General features: G+C 39.7%; 1 protein-coding gene across 1 annotated transcript; it reads left to right on the plus strand.

The window, feature by feature from the left end:
* Window positions 1–20157, plus strand: prkg2 (protein kinase cGMP-dependent 2). Its single transcript, XM_084413181.1, has 19 exons — window positions 1–163; window positions 1941–2437; window positions 4166–4332; window positions 4624–4737; window positions 5415–5520; window positions 7060–7123; window positions 8679–8756; window positions 9694–9788; window positions 10045–10113; window positions 10196–10294; window positions 10983–11136; window positions 11256–11392; window positions 11698–11787; window positions 14103–14244; window positions 14328–14491; window positions 14585–14707; window positions 14824–14886; window positions 15578–15644; window positions 19266–20157. Exons 2-19 carry the CDS (start codon window positions 1956–1958, stop codon window positions 19359–19361), a joined length of 2310 nt encoding a protein of 769 aa, XP_084269307.1. The 5' UTR covers window positions 1–163; window positions 1941–1955; the 3' UTR covers window positions 19362–20157.
* The last annotated feature ends 269 nt before the right edge of the window (window positions 20158–20426 follow it).

The following is a 20426-nucleotide window of genomic DNA, read 5'->3' on the forward strand; positions in this document are numbered from 1 at the left end:
ATCACGACTGCTAGTGTAGTTATCGTGGAGAAATGACACATGCTGCCCAGTGTGTGCGCGTGAACAGAACGGAGCTGCTGACCGGTGCTGCTGACTCAAACACACAACACTCTCTGTCAACCGTCTTCTTTTAAGAGTACAAGAGTTCCTGTACACGAAAACGGTAGGGGTTTTCCTTGTCATTTAAAACTAAACTTCATGCCTCTCAGAAGCGCGGTTTTAGACCGATGATAAAATGGAAGAACAGGTGTAACGTCTGCATGGCTTATGCAAAAGCGCAAAAGCGCGAAGTAGCGATAAAAGTAGTAGGCTATATCATTTTAAAATTAGTCATTTAGTCATTTATGTATCGTTAGAAAAAACACGTTTCTTTATTTTAATCTTAGCTCCAATTTATTTTATTGTATTTTTGTTTAGCTTAGCATGAGGGTTACGTTGAATATCGTATGTATTTTTCTACTGTAAAACATCCTGTTTAATAAATAACATACATCTTTCATGGATGTAAGGAAATAAAGCTAATCAAATATCCTGTGAATTCAACAACAGATTGGATGCAAAGAAAAGAACTCTTGTTAAGTTGCATATATAGGCTACTTTGTGTTGTGTACTTTGTGTTTTAAGTTTATGTATGGAGATGTAGGCATCTCTATGAGGTCTTGTGCTGTAAATACTCTGATTGTGCTCAAACATTCTTCTTTGTGGTGGGAGTGTCCAGTGTCCATTGTATGTTTGTAACCCAAAGTGAATTACAAAACATCCTCTTTCATTTTTTTTTCCATCAATGAAAGTCAGCAAAGAATGACATCACCAGATAGTCCAGGAAAGAGCATATACTGCACACTCACGGCACGGGGTGCTGGTGCCATCCGGTATTACTGTGCCTCTAAATTATTGATTAGGTCTAAATCACTGGGGCCAACAGATCTCTGGTAAAATGCTCTCTCTCACTCTTCATCTGAGATATGAAAATGTGGATGATCATTCTGTCTTGTGCCCCTCATAATGAGATATACATGACGGGTAGATGAAAGGCATGGGAGGATCCCCTAACCTTTACCATCAAAGTTGTGTTCTGTAGGGCACAAATGCCAGCATTAAATCTGACAACAAAAGATCAGCACACACCCAGAAGGACCAGCAGCATTATTTATATTATTTATCAACAAATCTGTATAGGGACAGGGACTAAATGGCAATCTCAGATTCATTATTAAAATTAATACACCATACGCAATCACACACATATTTAATCCTCAAGCTCTGGTTGTCCCTGAGACCTTCCTGATGTACACATAAAAAATTTAAATTCACTTGACCTCATGTGCAAATATTATTAGATCTGTATAGTTATCTAAAATTAACACCAAAACCATAAAACATTTATTACTTATAAAGATTATTTATTATTATTTATTTCAGCTTGCTGCCAAGCAGCATTTCTCATTTTTGTTTGGTTTAAGTTGGAGTACTAAAATGAACAAACTAAAACAAAAAACTAAACTTAAACTTAAACTAAAATTAAACTTAATAAAATCTATATAAACAAATTTAAAACTATAGACATATTTCTAAAACTTTAATTAATTTTTTTTTTTAATTCAAAATATTATCAAGAACTATAATAGTATCTCAGTGATATATTCATATGTTTTATCACAAAGTAGAACTCCACTTTTCAGAAATTATTGCATTGTTTTATACATATTGAAGATGAGATGCCATGCACAAGTAAAGTAAAAAAATTACATTTTGTTTATAATCACCTAAATGTTAAATAAGTTTTTTCAAACCATTAAATTGACTGACAGAAAAGGGTTAAGATTGAAATATTATATTTGATCATTTTTTAATAATATTATCCTTTAATTATTTTAATAATGTTGTTTGATGTCATCCCACAGCAAACTGAAATTGAACTTGATCATCTTTTATTGTAGAATAAAAGTGCCAAAATGGGAAATGGTTCTATGAAGCTGAATCCTCTCAAGCAGGTCAGTGGCTCGGCCAAATCCAAAAACAATGGGGAAACAAGCTCAGTTCCTCAAGTCCTCAGAGTTAGAGTGGAAGAATTAGAGAGTCAACTGAAGAAGAAGGATGAAGACTTGAATGCCAAGGAGCTTCAGATCAAACATCTAGAGGACCAGTTGGCTGAGCAGAGACAGGCCATTTCAGAGATATCTGATGCTTTGAGGAACAAGTGTCTCCAACTCAACAAGCTCCAGGATGCACTGAAGAATCAAGGGGAGTTGGGTCTCCTGCCATCACCTATCAAGGAAAAGGTCAGTCAGTGTCTCACAGGCCTGCTCAGAGATACCCTCAACAGGAGGAAAGGAGCAAAAGCTGGAGTTTCTGCAGAGCCTTCATCCAGAACGTATGATGCCAGCGGTATACCAAAGTTCTACTTTGAGAGCGCACGAGTCTGGAAAGAGCAAAGGTGAGAGATGTAATTCATTTTCTGCTTTTGGGTTCAATTTCCTTCCAGAATTTGATTGTCATTAGTGGTTATGTTAGTATTTGGGACTAGGTATATTTAAGAAATATGCCTATAAATGAATACAGTAAACTTTTAGACAAAACATTGCCAGTTACTTTATATTTTTGCTCCTCCAACGGAAATAGTTCCAAGCGAAGTCAAAGCGGAATTTGTTGCATATATGAGCACCAGTAGCAACAGTAATCTCACGATTCACTCATAAATATGTCCCTTGTCGCCACCCACTGGTGTCATGATGATGCAACAACACGGACAGTTTGATTAACTATTACCTGTTATCATAAAGAATAAATGTGGTTTAAAGGTGCTCTAAGCGATGTTGGGTGATGTCACTTCTTGTTGACGTTCGAACTATTGTCAAACAAAACGGAGGCTAGCTCGACCCTCCCTCCTCCTCATCCCGTCCCCTCCCCCTCCCTTCCGTGCTTCCTGAAACAGGCTTTTCCGATGTAAATTCGGGACTTTGCGCGTTCCTTCTCCTTTTCCCTATTCTTTGCTATTTGTTCATCGGAATGTCAACTCTTTGTTCGTGTGTTGGCCATATAAAAATTCAAGAGAATATAATTCTTACGTTAGTCGTTGTCGTTGTCGTTGTCTAGGACATCTCTCCTCTAGCTAACTTCCCTCTTCATGCTTCTCTCTCCTCCACTCCCCACACCCCTCTTTATGTGCATGCGCACTAACCCCCCAACCCCCACCCCCAAATCATTCTTGTCGGTTATTGGCTGGAACACTGTTTGTTATGTTTCGTGGTCCAGGCTGGGCCAGTTTGTTTTTGTTGGCGTTTGTGGAGCCTGGCCTGTCTACAGAGACCGCGTTTTTTTACAGTGTGTTCAGGGGACAGACAGCTAGCGGATAGTGAGGAGATGTTTGCTGTATGTGACAAAAAAAAGTTCAGCCTAAAAAATGTGTGACATCACTTAGAGCACCTTTAAAGCTGTATGTTTGTGAACGTAAGGTTACCTTAGTAGGTCATGTTATGGTTTTTTTGTGTGCATATGTGTGTGGGTTTGAACAAGAATATTCATTATTGTATCAAGCATCCTCAAAGAGCTAAAATAGATGTGCCATTTGTTCATGTTGTTAATTAGTCTGTGTTTTTCATATGCTAAGCTCATTATGTTGGGAGGCTTAAATTGGTCTCATCTGCCTGCAAAAATACAATGCTGATATTCATTATCCTGTCTCTATTCTAACACTGAAAATTAAACAACTGGTGCCTTTCAATAGCGAGAACTGTCCAATTAGTCCATCTTGAATAATTTGTTCTCAGTCAACCCATAATCAGTCCAAGGCCTGGTTTCACAGAGTTTAGATTAAGCCAGGATTAGGCCTTACGGTAGTTCAGTTAGGACATTTAAGTAGCTTTCATAAATGTGCCTTAAAAAAAAAAAAAAACATTACTGGTGTGCATCTTGTGACAAAACAATGACACTGACATATTTTAAGATATGTCAGTGCAAGTTGTTTTTAGTTAAAACAGCTCAAACATGCATTTTAGTCTGGGACTAGGCTTAAACCTTGTCTGTGAAACCGGGGGTATGAGTAACAATGTCACAGCTATCACAGTTACAAGCAAAATAGTATTCCAAATCTTTCATAATCTTTTTTTGGATCTCAAATTAGACATCTTCAGCACAGTTTTTTTTTTACCAATATCTTTAACAGTGTAAAGAAGCTCCTCACCGATGCTTTGAATAAGAACCAGTATCTGAGGAGACTGGAAGTGCAACAGGTCAAAGACATGGTGGAATGCATGTATGAGCGGACGTACCAGCAAGGAGAATACGTCATAAAACAAGGAGAGCCGGGAAACCACTTGTTTGTGCTTGCAGGTATGAATCAAGTAATTGAACTATTCCATTATAATCACACTGGTCATACTGTTAGAAAACATGTGAACATTTTTATGAGAGTGTAGACATTAGTATAAAGATAATATGAGGAAATCTATGCATATGTCACTAGTTACTGCTATTCATTTCTGCCAGTTTTTCATCAATGTTATCTCTGCACTGTAAATAATAATAAACCCACTTTTTGAATTAAATGCTAATTTTATCAGAATGCAACAATTTGTTGCAAAAAAGAAACAATTTGTGTTTAAGTACCGTTTACTCTTACAGATGGCAAGCTGGATGTCTATCAGCACAACAAACTGCTCACATCAATAGCAGTCTGGACCACATTTGGTGAATTAGCCATCTTGTACAATTGCACCAGGACTGCATCGGTCAAAGGTGAAGTATTTCCTTTGTGCTTCATTCTATCTCACTTAGATGTGTATGAGTATAGTTCTGTTTCTGACAAATATGTTATATACTGTAACTTATTTACACCGAATTCAAATTGTCCCTGCACGACAGCACTTTGTGTGTTTAGTTCATGCTGTGACCATGGATTGGCCTCATGTAGCCACAGGCTATCAAATAAACACCAGTGAGAACTAAAACACTATTGTTTTATCTTGTAGCGTTAATCTCATTGGCTTGTCAGTAATTTTGTTTGCTTGTTTGTGTGGCCAGATGTACCGTCTCAAATGCCTTCCCTCATATGATCTTTTATTCCCACTCTTAAAAAAGAACTGGTGTGCAGTAAAACATGGTTACCCATAATGTTAAATTATAAATCAGTGTGGTGCATTCTTTCAGTGGTTAATTTTTAATGTGATCACTAAGAGTCTTAATATTACCAAAATTGTATTTCTTTACACTTGCACTGTTGGTGCACTGTTGGATACTTAAATATGTTCTCTACCAAGTCACCATGATACAATTTTATCACTTCCTAATGGTCCTATTGGAAGCAGCTGTTGTTTCCTGGTTACTGAGTCACTGAAGTTTAAATGGACACCACTCAGGGAGGAACGAGGGAGCTCCTGGCATTTCCCTTACCTGTAGTTTTGTTATGATCACAGCGGCCAGCAATGTGAAAACATGGGCCCTCGATCGAGAAGTCTTTCACAACATCATGCGGATGACTGCCGAGGCTCGACACGAGCAATACCGCCACTTCCTGAGGAGGTAATCCAAACTGTTCATCCCTCCCGCTGTTTACTGTGTTGTGTAGTCAAGTGATAGCTGGACCTGAAAACATCAAAGTGCGGCTTTTGCATGAAACGTTGTAGAGATCAAACAAACAAATAAAGCATAGCTAGGAATTAGGCATTAGCCATACTATTGATGATGTTAATGTCAGTTCACGGTCTGGTTGAAGTGACCTCTGTGACCTTGCTTATATAACTATCTGTTTAAATGGCAAACATGAAAGGAGGAAAATGCTGTAATTCAATTTGAGGGCTCTTAAAGACAGTCTAATAAGAAAGGATTGAGAGATATTATCTTATATTAGATGAAATAGAACTGAACTGAAACAGAACTATTCTCCATAACCATCAGTTCAATCCGAGTCAAAGGGGCAATCTTAAATTGTTTTGTATCAGTTTAGTCATATAAGAGTCATAGATCAAAATTTAAACCAATATGTTTTGAATAAAACAAATGAACATTGAATGTTGATTAAATGCATAAAAGGCAAAAATGCCAAAAATATACAGACCCTTTCCAAAAAATTTGAATATCATGGAAAAGTTTATTTATTTCCATAATTCCATTCAAAACGTTAAACTTCCATAGATTCTAGATTCAGGGCCCACAACTTAAACGATTTCAAGTATTTAGTTGTTTATTTGTACATAATTTGGGCTTCCAGCTCATAAAACCCACGAAAACAGGATTTCAAAAATTTTGAATATTACATGAAATCACACAGTAATTACACAGTGATACCATGGTCATTGAACCAGGTTTTGGTTCTTTTGGCAGTGTGGGCAGGTGCAAATCCTGCTGGAAAATGAAGGAAGCATGAAGTGCTCTGAAAATGTCCTGGTAGACGGCTGCGTTGACTCTGGATTTAATAAAGCACAGTGGACCAAAGTCCTCTTTTCTGATGAGAGCAAATTTTGCATCTCATTTGGAAACCAAGGTCCCAGAGTCTGGAGGAAGAATGGAGAGGCACACAATCCAAGATGCTTGAAGTCCAGTGTGAAGTTTCCACAGTCTGTGTTGGTTTGGGGAGCCATGTCATCGGCTGGTGTTGGTCCAACGCAGCCGTCTACCAGGACATTTTCAGAGCACTTCATGCTTCCTTCAGCAGACAAGCTTTATAGAGATGCTGACTTCATTTTCCAGCAGGATTTGCACCTGCCCACACTGCCAAAATAACCAAAACCTGGTTCAATGACCATGGTATCACTGTGTAATTACTGTGTGATTTCATGTAATATTCTAATTTTTTGAAATCCTGTTTTCGTGGGTTTTATGAGCTGGAAGCCCAAATTATGTACAAATAAACAACTAAATACTTGAAATCGTTTAAGTTGTGGGCCCTGAATCTATAATCTATGGAAGTTTAACGGTTTGAATGGAATTATGGAAATAAACTTTTCCATGATATTCAAATTTTTTGGAAAGGGTCTGTATATTTTAGAAAATGATGCTTGATTGCTTGTCTCCTACAAATGTCCTAACCTATTTTATTTTTTATTTTTATTTTTATTTTAGTGTTTCACTTCTTGCTAGTCTACCTGGGGACAAACTAACTAAGATTGTGGACTGCTTAGAGGTGGTAAGTAAAACCTTTTAACATTATTAAAATTTGGTGATTCAAAAAAGCTAACCAGCCCCATCTGATCCAAAATATCTATCTGTAGTAAAGTTTTCAGATGTCTAAATCCAAACTGACAATTTTGGACAAGCAGTGTTGATATTGCATCTTTCATCACTTGGCCCTGTATATTGTTACCATAGTTATTTGACTAAGGCTGCGTGAAGTGTTCGCTCCAATCGAGGGGACGAGTGATTTGTTAAAGATGTTTGTATCAGCCAGTGTAGGCTGCTGACTGATTTATTCCATTTCTCCATGAGGGGCCAAGTGAGTTTTTCTAAAAGAGTGTGGGCTTTGTCAACTCAACGTCAAATAAGCATCCTCATGTTCTTCCATGCTGAAAAAACATCAAGGACATTCTTCTCGATTGTCGGCCCCTGGGGTCGAATAGGAGAATGTCGTTATTCAATCACTCCAATGGAGTTGATTATATTCCCCTCTCTAGAGGTAAAGAAGCAATGTAACCCAATAGGGGCCCAGATGTTTTGGACTGAAACATGCAGATAATGTGGAACTCTATCATTAAACAGTGGGGAATGGAATGCAGATGGGATGCTAGAAGAAGACAAATGTTTTGAGACCCTCAGAGGAGTGTGGCATACCTAGAGAGCTTCTCTAATGACAAATCAGAGCTCTGTCAGAAAGACAGTTGGGGATGGAGATCAGTGGAGTTCATGCACCAGAGAAAATAAAACTCAAAGAATGTCTTGGAATGCTTCTGCTTCTGAACATGCTACAATGTTCTAGAATGGTTTAATGATTCAGTTTGGCAAAACTCAGATTTGAAAAATTCTAAACAAGATTTAATTTCAAATTTCAGGTGAATCATTCCATTCCACTGTAAATAGAACGTTATTTTAGCAAATCACTGTTGCAAAAAACATTCTTGTTCTTCCATTGAATTGGAGGGATATCAGTTCAAGCACAGTGTTCTCAAGCTCTAGGCAAGTAACAAAACCCCACACAAATTTTAGTCCCATAAACAGCTTATTCTGGAGTATTAAAACCAGTTCCAAAATGCTGTTTTGTTGTTGTTATTTATTCTAAAAAGCTGAACTGTTTTAATGGTAAGTGAAGTGCTACCTTAAGGTCAACTGTACAATTTAAAGGGCTAGTTCACCCTAAAAGGAAAATTCTGTCATCATGTACACACCCTCAAGTTGTTCCAAGCCTGTATGAATTTCTTTCTTCTGCTGAACAAAAATATCTTGTGTTTAGCAGAAGAAAGAAATTCATACTGGTTTGAAACTGCTTGAGAGTGAGTAAATGACAGAATTTTCATTTTTGGGTGACCTAGCCTTTTAATTTCTTCTATTGAGGAAACACATTTTATGAAATTTGACAAGTATGTAAGTAAGCAATAAGTGTAGGAGACATATCTTCTTATATCATTGTGAAAGCAGACATGGCGGCCTTCCTGTTGTCTCCCTCAGGGAACCTCTCCGGGAAAATGACAGCAGTGGGTTGATGGTAAAATCAATAGCTAAATGAGTTTTGTCTTGCGTTTGCTGACCAGGAGTATTATAATAAAGGAGACTACATCATCCGGGAGGGAGAAGAAGGAAACACTTTTTACATAATCGCCAATGGAAAGGTAATTTGCAATCTATTATCATCAGTTTGTTTTGTCAAAGCTTGGTTTTGTGTATTTACTGTATTTAGCGTACTATGCTTAACATTGAATCATGTCTCATTCCAAGAGGTTACATATACTTAAAATGAATTGCTACTATAATTTAAAATGTAAAAACTGATGTGCTTTTGCTGTGTGATTATTATTGATTTCCTTCTTTTCAGGAACTTTTATTAATTATAGTGTATAGCCCTTCATCATGCCTACTGAAGACGAGAGTGTATACATCATTTTAGGTACATTAGGTACATACACTACCCAGGTTATGCTATGTACTCACACCATTCAATGCTAAAGCTAAACCATCAAAAAATAAAAGTGATTTATCCCCTTTGAGGCACAATTTTTCCACTCCACTAATCCTCATGGACTTCACTGCAGACACCGATCTGGATCTTTGGGAGGTTGAGCGCATTCAGATAAATCAGTAATTCGACACCGAAGGGGTTAAGAGACAGGACTCTCCACTGGGAAGCAACAGGAACTGTTTAGCATGAGCTAGTCAGGCTCAGATCCCCTGTTAATTTCTGCTCTACTGTCGCTCAAGACGGGAGGAAGGGAGATGTTTTACTGAGGGGGAGAGAATTTAATTACCGGAAATGGTGGTTCTCGTCAGCCTGTCGCCACCATGTCCGAGAGTGTGTTGGGAATAAGACCATTAGTGCTGGCCACCAAAAACTGCCTATCAGAAAGGTCAAGAGGGTCATCGTGTTTTAGTGGATCATTCTATAGAGAATTGAGAATGAACGAACAAACTAACTCCATTTCTTCAATATCATTATTATTGAATACTTGTTGTGTACAGTTGAAGGATTTTAATCTGTGAATGTGGTTCTCTCAAAAACTAATATGGTTTGTTCGTTTTGAAATGCAATCTCTGTCTTTCTCTGTTGCTCAGATTAAAGTCACACAGAGCACACAGGATCATGAAGAGCCTCAGATCATCAACACCTTGGGGAAAGGGGATTATTTCGGAGAGAAGGCCCTCATCAGGTGCTGTCTTTTTTCAATCCCCAGCTCAATTCTCATGTCCCCACTTTAATCCTATTTCAATAACCTTTTGGTATACAGTATGGGGACTTTTAGCATCACTGTCTGCAGTAGCAGAGAGCTTCATCTTTGTCTCGTCAACATGTATATTAGTTAATAGAATATTACAGACATATTCATTGAACTGTCATTTTAGGGGCCATTTATTCTCAGTTTATGTCTAATGCACTTTATGTGTTCCTACTTTGTCAAACTACAGTGATGATGTCAGATCTGCAAATATAATAGCAGATGAGGATGGGGTGGAATGCCTTGTCATTGATCGAGAGTGAGTTCACACTTGAAGATCATCGTCATTCAATTGATTATGTTTCTTGTGGTCTGTGACAATAACAACGGTTTTCTCTTAGAACCTTCAGTCAAACTGTTGGAACTTTTGATGAGCTTAAGAAGTACCTCCAGAGCTACGTCGAGAATTTAGCACGAGACGATAAGAAAAGACATGCTAAGTAAGTTTATATATATATATAATTAAAACAGTGATAGTCTTTATGACTCCTTGACTTCTTACCACTCCATTGTGCTGTAAAATAGCACTAAATTTTGTACTACAGGCACAGTTCTTCAAAAAAAAAAGAAAAAAAAAAAGTGTTTTCACGTAAAGGTAAAAACTAGAGGCTGAGACTTATCAACAATCCCCAATTGACAGAATTGAAGAACTGAGCATAATTCACAACAGGTACATATGTACATATTTTATATTATATAGTGTGAATATAAGAACATCTCAACTGGTTGAAGCTATTTGGAAAATGCCAGATTTTACTTTCTGTATTTAAGCATTTGAATCTCCAATACACCGATTTATCTATATATACAGTGGGGTCCAAAAGTCTGAGACCACTCATATAAATGCTTCTCTTTTGTAATTTTATTACTTAAAATGACTTTATTAGAAGAACAATGGTCAGTGTCTCAAATTTGCTCATTTGTTTAGTGGCCAAGAAATAAAGCAGATGTTTTAAAAAGTTTAAATAGAAATGAAACCCCCAGAATTTCTTAAACTTTCAGACCCAACTGTATTTTTTCTTTTCAGCTGTTTAGTAACCAATCCAAAATAGGACAAATTTGCCACTCTGTATAATTGTCTTAAACAGAATGACCAAAATAATGACAATCACTTACTTTTTCTTTTAGAAGGTCTGGAAGCTGCACCCCACCAACCACACCAGTGTCACATGATATGATAGAGCTGAAAGAGACAGAGAGCAGCTTTGCATCCACTATACCCTTCAGCTGCCTCGAGGTTATTGCCACGCTGGGAGTTGGGGGCTTTGGCAGAGTTGAATTGGTTAGAAGCTTGTTCACAATAATCACACTTCTTCTTTATGATATAAAACATTCAAAGAGAAATCATTCCCACAAAGTGAGGGAGTGAGATGAGCAATAATGATGCCTGTTTTGCTCTAGGTGAAAGTGAAGCATGAGAATGTGACGTTTGCTCTGAAATGCATCAAGAAACGGCACATCGTGGATAACAGACAGGAAGAGCACATCTACTCAGAGAGGAGGATCTTGCTTGAAACAAACTCTCCTTTTATTGTAAAGTATGTTCATCTAGTATGATCAGGCTGTTTTAGTAAAGCCTGTTTAGTCTTGTGAGTTTTAGGAAATATCGGAAGATCTTAAAGATAATCTGATCATTGAATTTCCCTCTTCATTGCTTTTGAAGAGATATTCATGATGAATCCCCTTAGTGTTCAAATGATTAAATTATGAGATAAGGTCCGTACCTAAAATGCTTAATTTAACCAAACATAGGAAAAAAGTCAGTGGCAGTGAATGTTACTGCAAGCTGTGAATTTCAAAACGTATTTATGTTTTGATCTGATCTTTACATTTTTGCTCTTAGAATGTACTGCACTTTCAAAGACAACAAGTATGTATACATGCTGTTGGAGGCATGTCTGGGTGGAGAAATCTGGAGTCTTCTGAGAGACAGGTGAGCTCCATTTCATGCTAGGGTGACCAAAAGCTGGACAGTCCCGGAATTGGTAGCTTTGTTACTCGTCCTGCGTCCCGCAAGACATGAGCAGTGTCCCGCATTTCAAAGTTTTTTTTTTCTTCCTTGTAATTTACAATACCACAAATGGAAATATAAAACTAAATATGCGATTGCCGTTTAAAAAAAATCTATTTGCACAACCGTCGTGTTCTAGCTTGAGCGGGAAAATTACTGACCAATGCACTCGTAAAGTGGGATTTTTCCTGATGAAACTGGACGGAGCCAAGAAATCAGTGTGGACCTCATCAAAACTCGTTAAAAACAGCTACACCAGCCAGCACTTCCTCTAGACACATACTGGATAAGAACATCCTGATCAAAGCTAGTTTGAACAAAGTTCAGGATGCATTAAATCCAGTAAAATGCATTTAATGTTTGCATAGTCAACCCAGAAAACAGAATGTTCCCCCATCTTTAGTATTTCCAGAACATTGCAGTGAGGTTATTTTTAAATAACCTAAAAATAACTTACACAAAGTGTTCCCTAATGGTTATTTTTAGGTTATTATTTAATAACCATGTAAAATAACCTTCCAATTAAAATGTGGCTGATGTTTTTGTATTATGTCCTATATAGAGCTCTGAAATTATTTTAATAGAGCATTTATGTTGAAATGAGATCAATCAAAACGCGTTTATAATGATCAGTTTATAATGATCAGATAAATTCAACTTTATAGCTAAAATATTAAGTCAGGGTTAAGCATAGTGTGAAAAGCACAGAAATCATAAATTACAGTAGTATGTTTGTTTCTATCTTCATTGACAACACGCCTTTGATCTCTGATCTGATATGTGCTGCATGCTTACTGACGTACAGCAGGGTTATTAGGGTAATGTTCTGGAAACGTTTCAATAACGTTATAATAAAATTAGGGGAAAGTTAGAATAACGTTAGGTGAACGTTAAAATAATGTTAGAAAAAATTAGGGGAATGTTAAAGTAACGTTGGAAAAACGTTAGAGCAACGTTAAAATAATGTTAAAGTAACGTTAGAATAAAGTTAGGTGAACGTTAGAATAACATTAAAGTAATGGTAGAATATTTAGGGGACGTTTAAGCAACATAACGTTAGAATGTTATTCTAACATTACTTTAACGATATACTAATGTTTCCCTAACGTTATTTTAACGTTGCTCAAAAATTGTCAGCTAGTAGTGAGTAAAAAAGGAAAATAAACTAGGCACTACTTAAGGAAATGTATTTTTATCTAAAATGTGATTTTTACCTATTAGCCTGTTAATCAGTTCATTATATTTAGCAGACTGAATAAGTTCTGTAATGTAAAATTACTTTGCATCACTCGAACCAGGGCAAATTGAGTGCTAGTCACAGACCCGGTCACAATTTATTAAAGGGGTGGTATAATGCCCTTTTCACAAGATGTAAAATAAGTCTTTGATGTCCCCAGAGTGTGTATGTGAAGGTTTAGCTCAAAAAACCCCACAGATATTTTTATATAGCATGTTAAAGTTGTCACTTTTTGAGAGTGAGCAGAAACGCACCGTTTTTGTGTCTGTTCCTTTAAATGCAAATGAGCTGCTGCTCCCAGCACAGAGGGCGGAGCTTCGAGAGCTTGTGTCCTTTTACCTCACACAGACATGCACTGGAAATTTCAAAAACTTTTAGCCTTTTATGTTCAAACCAGAGTCAGAAAGTTGGAGAGACTCAAGAAGTGACAACATGTAGACAACATTTCTGAATGGTTAGTTGGTGAACTTATGTAGCTTATGTGTAGTTATTTTCTAGTCATTGATTAGCATATTCTGTCTTGATAATCTATAAATCGTGTTCAGGGGGCGGGGTTTATGTAAATTCTAGGGTTGGTGATGTCACTAACCCTGGAGGAATGTTGTATAGTCCCTACCAGCCGTTTGTTGTAGTCCTTAAAAAACGATTTATTTAAAAGCAAATATCTCCCTTTGCTTTGAACTTTGAGCGTTGTAACTTTGCAGATGTTGTTTATGCTCAAACAGCAACATTACACACTAACTAAAGTTAGAAAAGTGAAATCATATTCAACCACCCCTTTAACAAAGCTTATTGGCAATTTAACATTATCATCCAACGTGATGGCACATGATGGCTTTCCAACTAATGTAAATCAATATTTACATAGTATAGTAAGTCTATCTCTCCCACACGTGTTCCGCATTGTCCAGCACAATCACATCTACCTATTTCATGCATCCGGAACAGCTACAGTTTTACTGGTTTGATGCATATGCTAAAAGTTTCTGTTTTGATCCAGGGGGAGTTTTGATGAGTACACTGCCAAGTTCTGTGTGGGCTGTGTAACAGAGGCCTTTGACTACCTACACAACAATGGCATCATATACAGAGACCTGAAGCCTGAGAATCTGATGCTGGATACAGATGGATACGTCAAATTGGTGAGCAAAAGTCATTAAACCTCACTTAGAATTCACTTATTAAACTCAGTGCAGCGATACTGATTCCAAGCATGTTTTCTCAGGTGGATTTTGGCTTTGCTAAGAAGCTCAAGTGTGGCCAGAAGACCTGGACGTTCTGTGGGACTCCAGAGTATGTTGCACCTGAGATCATTCTCAATAAAGGTCACGGTCTCAGTGTGGACTTCTGGTCTCTTGGAATCCTGATCTTTGAACTTCTTACAGGAAGGTTTGCATCAGCTCAAGTTTTAGTGGAAAACATTTAATAATACAAATGCATGAAAGACCTACTCTAACGTATTTTATCTGATTGTTCCTTAAGCCCCCCCTTTACTGGCTCAGATCAGATGATTATATACACATTCATTCTGAAAGGAATTGAGAAGATGGACTTCCCTAAAAAGATCACCAAGAGGCCAGGTGACCTTATCCGAAAGCTGTGCAGGTATGATCATGCATCCTTCTTAAATTATTCTTATGTGTTTTACCTGTTTTCTGAAACGATTCAGGTCCCTCTGCAATATATCATAAAATGATTTTGCTTTTCTCTTTTTTATAAAGACAAAACCCTTCAGAGCGACTGGGCAATCTAAAGAATGGAATAACTGATATAAAAAAACACAGGTAAGTGTACAACAGTCAAAATCTGGTGCTGTTTGACTAAAAAATATCCCCAATTTCATAAATTTGACTGTCTTATGCCATATGTATTAACACAAAATTAACAAAATATTTAACTGTATTGTCTCAAATGTTTTAACAAAATATTGGTCAGAACCCTCAGACTTTGTACACTCAAAGACATTAACTATTAAGTAGTTGCTTACCCACACAATATACTGAACTGCGGATATAGTGTGGTTGCAGATTTTACTACAGATATTTTACTTGTTTTTGTCTTTCATTTTCAGATTTCTCATGTTTGAAAAAACACTTATGCTTGGTTTTTCATAATGGTGCTGACTAAATTAGATGGCACCCTAAATAACCCAAGATCTCTGGAATTTGTTCCATCAGTAACACGTGTCACTCTTAATCAAATCAATCAGTAAATCTGAGGAGATTCTAATCTTGACCTTTATGGATCTTCTGGCTTTTTCTGGGCCTGCTCTTGATTGAACTTATACAGCCTTTGGACTAAATTGATGCTTTGCTCTTTTTCCTTTGACCACAAACAGGTTTCTATCATGTTAGCAAACATCACATTTGCATTCAGTGGGCATCCATAAACACTAACTTTGAAATCGGTATAATTGTCACCTACATACATTTTACAACAGTTATTAAATTGATGATGTTGTTCGTTGGTGTTTAGATGGTTTACAGGATTTAGCTGGAGTGGTATGAAATCCAGAAGTCTGATATCACCACTTAAAAGAGAGGTAAGACACATATCATCTAGAGATTTTTATGGGATCATGTATTATAAAATGACATGTACACTACCATTCAAAAGTTTGGGGTCAGAGTCTTTTATGTTCACCAAGGTTGCATTTATTTGAACAAAAATACAGTAAAAACAGTAATATTGTGAAATGTACAATTATAAACAAGTCCTTTCTATGTTAATATATTGTAACATATAATTTATTCCTGTGATGCTAAAGCTGTATATTCAGCATCATTAATTCAGTCTTCAGTGTCACATGATCCTTCAGAAATCAGTCTAATATGAAGAATTGATTCTCGAGAAACATTCTTCTCATTATCAATGTTGAAAACATTTTGCTGCTTAATATTTTTGTGGAAACATGATTTTTTTCAAGTATTTTTGATGAATTGAACATTCAAAAGAACAGCATTTCCCTTTCGTGGTCACTACGAGTTACGTCGTGACGATGAAAGGGGTTTCGCTCTCATCTTCGAGAAATAAAACGAAGCCAATGGCAAAGCAATGCCATGGGTCTGCGGAATTTGCATGTAGCGAGATTGATTGCCTGCTGCTGATCTGTGCAGTGATCTGCCGACAGTGTGTGTGTTTCTCCCTGGGCGCTTCAGCACTCTGCTGAGCTTTTCCTCTCTCTAAAAGAGCTGCACGCGGCACATCTTTTTCAAGACGGTTTGCCCGTGTATTTTCTGGATGTGGGCGCGTGATCCATCTGCCTAACGGTCACGAGCGCTGTTTCGCGTGTTGGGCTTAATCACACTCGTAGCGCTCGTGGATGAGTCATGTTTTCATTGCGGGAACATGACCATCGTGATGTTTATAGATCGAGACTCAATGATCTCCATGTGGGTAGAGTCCCCTCTGCCACACCCCAAATTATCTCTTCCTCGAGAGGGGATACTTTGGCTGGTGGCCAGGGTGATCTGAGGGTTATGGTGTGGCATATAACTGACGAGTCATTCCTCGGGCCACGCCCCCCTCCACATCGCAAACCGTGGGGCTTCAGTGTGTGGCTGGTTCCTCTCGGGGACCCAGTTTTTCATTCAGAACTCTGGCAGATGATGTCATGTCACTCACAGCATCACAGGGCGGGCTTGATTCCTCTGGAAATGAGGATTCGACTGCGTTGCCTCGGGAGTGTTAGTCTACAGCGTTAGTCGAGTCAGATCCAGAGCTGACGAATATGCTTTCCCGGGCAGCTGAAAGTGGCGGTTGGAGTGGCGCCGCCTTCCCCCAAGCACTGTAGGCTGGACGATTGGTTCCTGGGCGCGGCGCGTGCTTCACTACCAGCACTCGCCCCCAGTGCCTTTCTTCCCGGATGTGCATCAGGACGCCTCCGGGTTGTGAGAGTTCCCATGACTTATCGTGGCCCGTGGGCGTCCTCCGCCTTCACTGCACTCATTGTCGCGGCGATCATGGTCTGTATGTTCTCTGCCACTATTGTGGCACAGGCATGCAGTGCTGTGTGTCATCTTTGCCTTCTTGGCAGTGCGGACCCGGGAGTTCTGTCAAACCTGGCCGCCGTGGAACGCTGGTCCTTCCCTGGCCAACACTAACAGAACGTGGAAACTCGACCACACCCCCACGCAGGGACGCTATGCCTCCCATGTCCGGGCTGGTCGATCCGCCACGAACACTACTGACCTCGCTCTACGGGCGACATCGGTACCTGCGTGATCTCTATGTCCACAAGTGTGGCCCAGGAATAGGCTTCAGCCAGGTTGATGTGAGGGTGTCTGGGAACTCGATTTCTCAGCTCCCCCATGTCCCAGGCTGGGCTCTTCGGCGGTATGGTTGAGAACTGCGGCCATCCGTCCGTGCGGTCTCCTTAGTCTGCTTCCCGCCGAGGCCGCCTCCCTGTGGCTCCTCCCCTTCTGCTCCGCAGCCTTCACCGGCCCCGGGCAGGAGGAGGTCGCAGGAGGGCGGCACCGGAGGTCGCTACCTTACTGGCGAAAGGTGCCGTCGAGATTGTCCCTCCAGCCGAAATGAAGTCCGGGTTCTACAGCCCCTACTTCATTGTACCGAAGAAATCCGGTGGGAATGTGTGCGGCCACAGGATTGGTTTGCAGCGATCGACCTGAAGGACGCCTACTTTCATATCTTCTTTCTCCTCGATACAGACCGTTCCTACGGTTTGCTGTCGAGGGGCGGGCCTGCAAGCGCTGCCCTTGGAGGAGGCAGACCCAGCCTTGGCACTGCTCTGTCCACTCCGTGCTTATGTAGACAGAACGCAGTGTTTCAGGACCTCAGACCAGCTCTTTGTCTGTCATGGTGGGAAGCTGAGGGGAAAGGCTCTCTCCAAGCAAATTTTGTCTCACTGGATAGTGGACGCCATTGCTTTGGCATACCAGCAGCAAGGTCGACCGTGCCCCCTTGGGGTGAAGGCCCACACCACCTGGAGTGTGGCCTCCTCTTGGGCTCTAGCGCATGGCGCCTTGCTAACAGACATCTACAGAGCTGCAGGCTGGGCGACACCGAACACATTCGCCAGGTTCTTTAACCTCTGAGTGGAGCCAGTGTCCTCTCACGTACTCGCTTCAACCAGCCGGTACTAGGACCCGCTCAGGTGTCTTCGCTTGCCTGCCATTCCACTCCACGGACTGGATACGTGCGATTATTCTGATTATTCAACGCCAGAGTTATGCCACCGGCAGCTTTCGCAATTGGCTAGGTGCCGCCATGTGCATGGTTCCCCCTCTGGGCGACCCCCACATGTGTGTTTCCACTGTAAGCCTCTCTGAGCATGTGTCTTTCCCTTGGCAAGCCACCTTGCCACCCCTGGGGTTGAAATATTTCACCTGCGGCCGGACACCCCAGTGATTCTCTATATGCAGCCCCCTCCTGGGTCATATGTGTATTCTGTAAGTCCCCCCCTTTCGGGCTGGCACTGATTGCATATTTCCACTGAGATATGCTTCCCAGTGTACCTTGGTATTCCTGTGTTAAGTAGGAGTCCTTCGTCCGTGTAAGTCTCACGACAGGGATCTCAGACTTATGCAGGGCACTGGAAGACAGTGAGGTGGCGTAATTAGACTGGGAACCCCATTCGTCGTCACGACGTAACTCGTAGTGACCACAAAAGGGAACGTCTCGGTTACGTATGTAACCCTCGTTCCCTGAGTACGTCTCCCTGCCACTTCCGCTGTACCGCTGGAACGCCGGAGTTCAGTCTCGGCTCCTCAGCGAAGAAACATATCTGCATGTTGCCAGCGTACTTCCTTATATACCCACGAGGTAAGGCGGAGTTACGCAATGCAAATTCCACAGACCCATGGCATTTCTTTGCCATTGGCTCGTTTTATTTTTCGAAGATGAGAGGCTTTCTAAGTGAAACCCCATTCGTCGTCATGATGTAACGTCTCCGTTCCCTACTCAGGGAACAAGGGTTACATACGTAACCGAGACATTATTTGAGATAGAAATCTTTTGTAACATTATAAATGTTTTTACTGTCACTTTTGACCAATTGAATGCATCCCTGCTAAATAAAAGTAGAAAACATCTTACTGACCTCAAACTTTTTTGCACAGTATTATATCAGTACATCATCTTGTTTTTTCCTTTTCTTTCTGATTCTCTCACTATTTATTTGATCTGTCTCTTTAATTTTCTCCAGGTGAAGGGACCCACTGACCACAGTTACTTTGACAGTTATCCTCCTGAAGAAGAAATCCCTCCAGATGAAATGTCGGGTTGGGACACCGACTTCTAACTGACCCCTCGATGCACCCATGTGCTCAAACATTTTGAGTTAAACAAAAGTCTTCTGCCATTTGTCATCTCCAACATGCCAGCCTTTTCCCCAAGGAACCTTAGACCATGAAGCCAACAGAACCCATGTATGTGTTGCAACAATGGACTCCTTGACCGCAGGCTGCTGTTAGTGCAGTGGGAGGCACAGCAGAGGAGGAGAGACATAAGAAAGGAATTGTTTCATGATGTTCAGATGTACTCATTCATTGCGATTATAAACATTGTTGAATTTGACTGAAACTGTACCACTGAGATGTCAGAGCAGGATCAGTCTGTGAGAATGATGTTGCTGGGGCATCATAGAGGAGGATGGTGTGAAACCATTGGTAATATTTACCTTTAGACATGCGGAACGGTTTGTGGTTTGGCAGGAGGGTGAGATGTTCCCTGTTTTAGAAGCGTTGGTGATGTCACGTATTTGAGCTCCTGGAGGTAATAACCACCTGTGACTGTGAATGCCACTGATGAGGTTTCAAAGGTTAACCTCAGCGGGTGACTGGCACTGCAGTTTGTGCAACTCCAGCAGAGTTATGTGAAAAGTAATATTTTTAGCATACTTCAGGTGACTCGAACCCCTGCATCTGAGCCAGATATGTATGTGCTGATGTAATGTTTGCCGCTTGCTTATTTTATCCTTGTGAATAGGAAAAATCCTTCTTTTTTGTGTGAGAATTTAGAGATTTTTTTTAGTCATCCTGAAAGATTCTACAAAGATATTTTACATTAATTGTATATTAAAATGTTATCTAAAATGTAAAAAATTAGCATTTCTTCATTTTTTGTTCCCAGCACATTTCAAGGTCAGTGCTTATTGCACATTAGCGATTTGGTAGTATCTATTAAATAATGGACTTTGATGTTTGTGTGGTAACTTTCCAGACCTTATTGACCCCATTAAGCAATTTACATCATGGATGTTCCATGATGCAACAATCTCAGTATAATTTTTGATTGCATAACAATGCAATCAATATTCAGTAAAGTTCTGCTTTGTTGCCAGAGGGCTGAGTCCTTTAACACATGA

Source organism: Rutilus rutilus (genome assembly GCF_951802725.1).
Source record: "Rutilus rutilus genome assembly, chromosome: 7".
Lineage (NCBI taxonomy): Eukaryota > Metazoa > Chordata > Actinopteri > Cypriniformes > Leuciscidae > Rutilus > Rutilus rutilus.

Bases quoted from the DNA above. Each gene is read 5' to 3' on its own strand.
- prkg2 (XM_084413181.1), top strand. From the start codon at position 1,956: ATGGGAAATGGTTCTATGAAGCTGAATCCTCTCAAGCAGGTCAGTGGC. The intron at 14,887-15,577 runs GTAAGTGTACAA...GTTGGTGTTTAG, and splicing joins ACTGATATAAAAAAACACAG to ATGGTTTACAGGATTTAGCT. The intron at 15,645-19,265 runs GTAAGACACATA...AATTTTCTCCAG, and splicing joins TATCACCACTTAAAAGAGAG to GTGAAGGGACCCACTGACCA.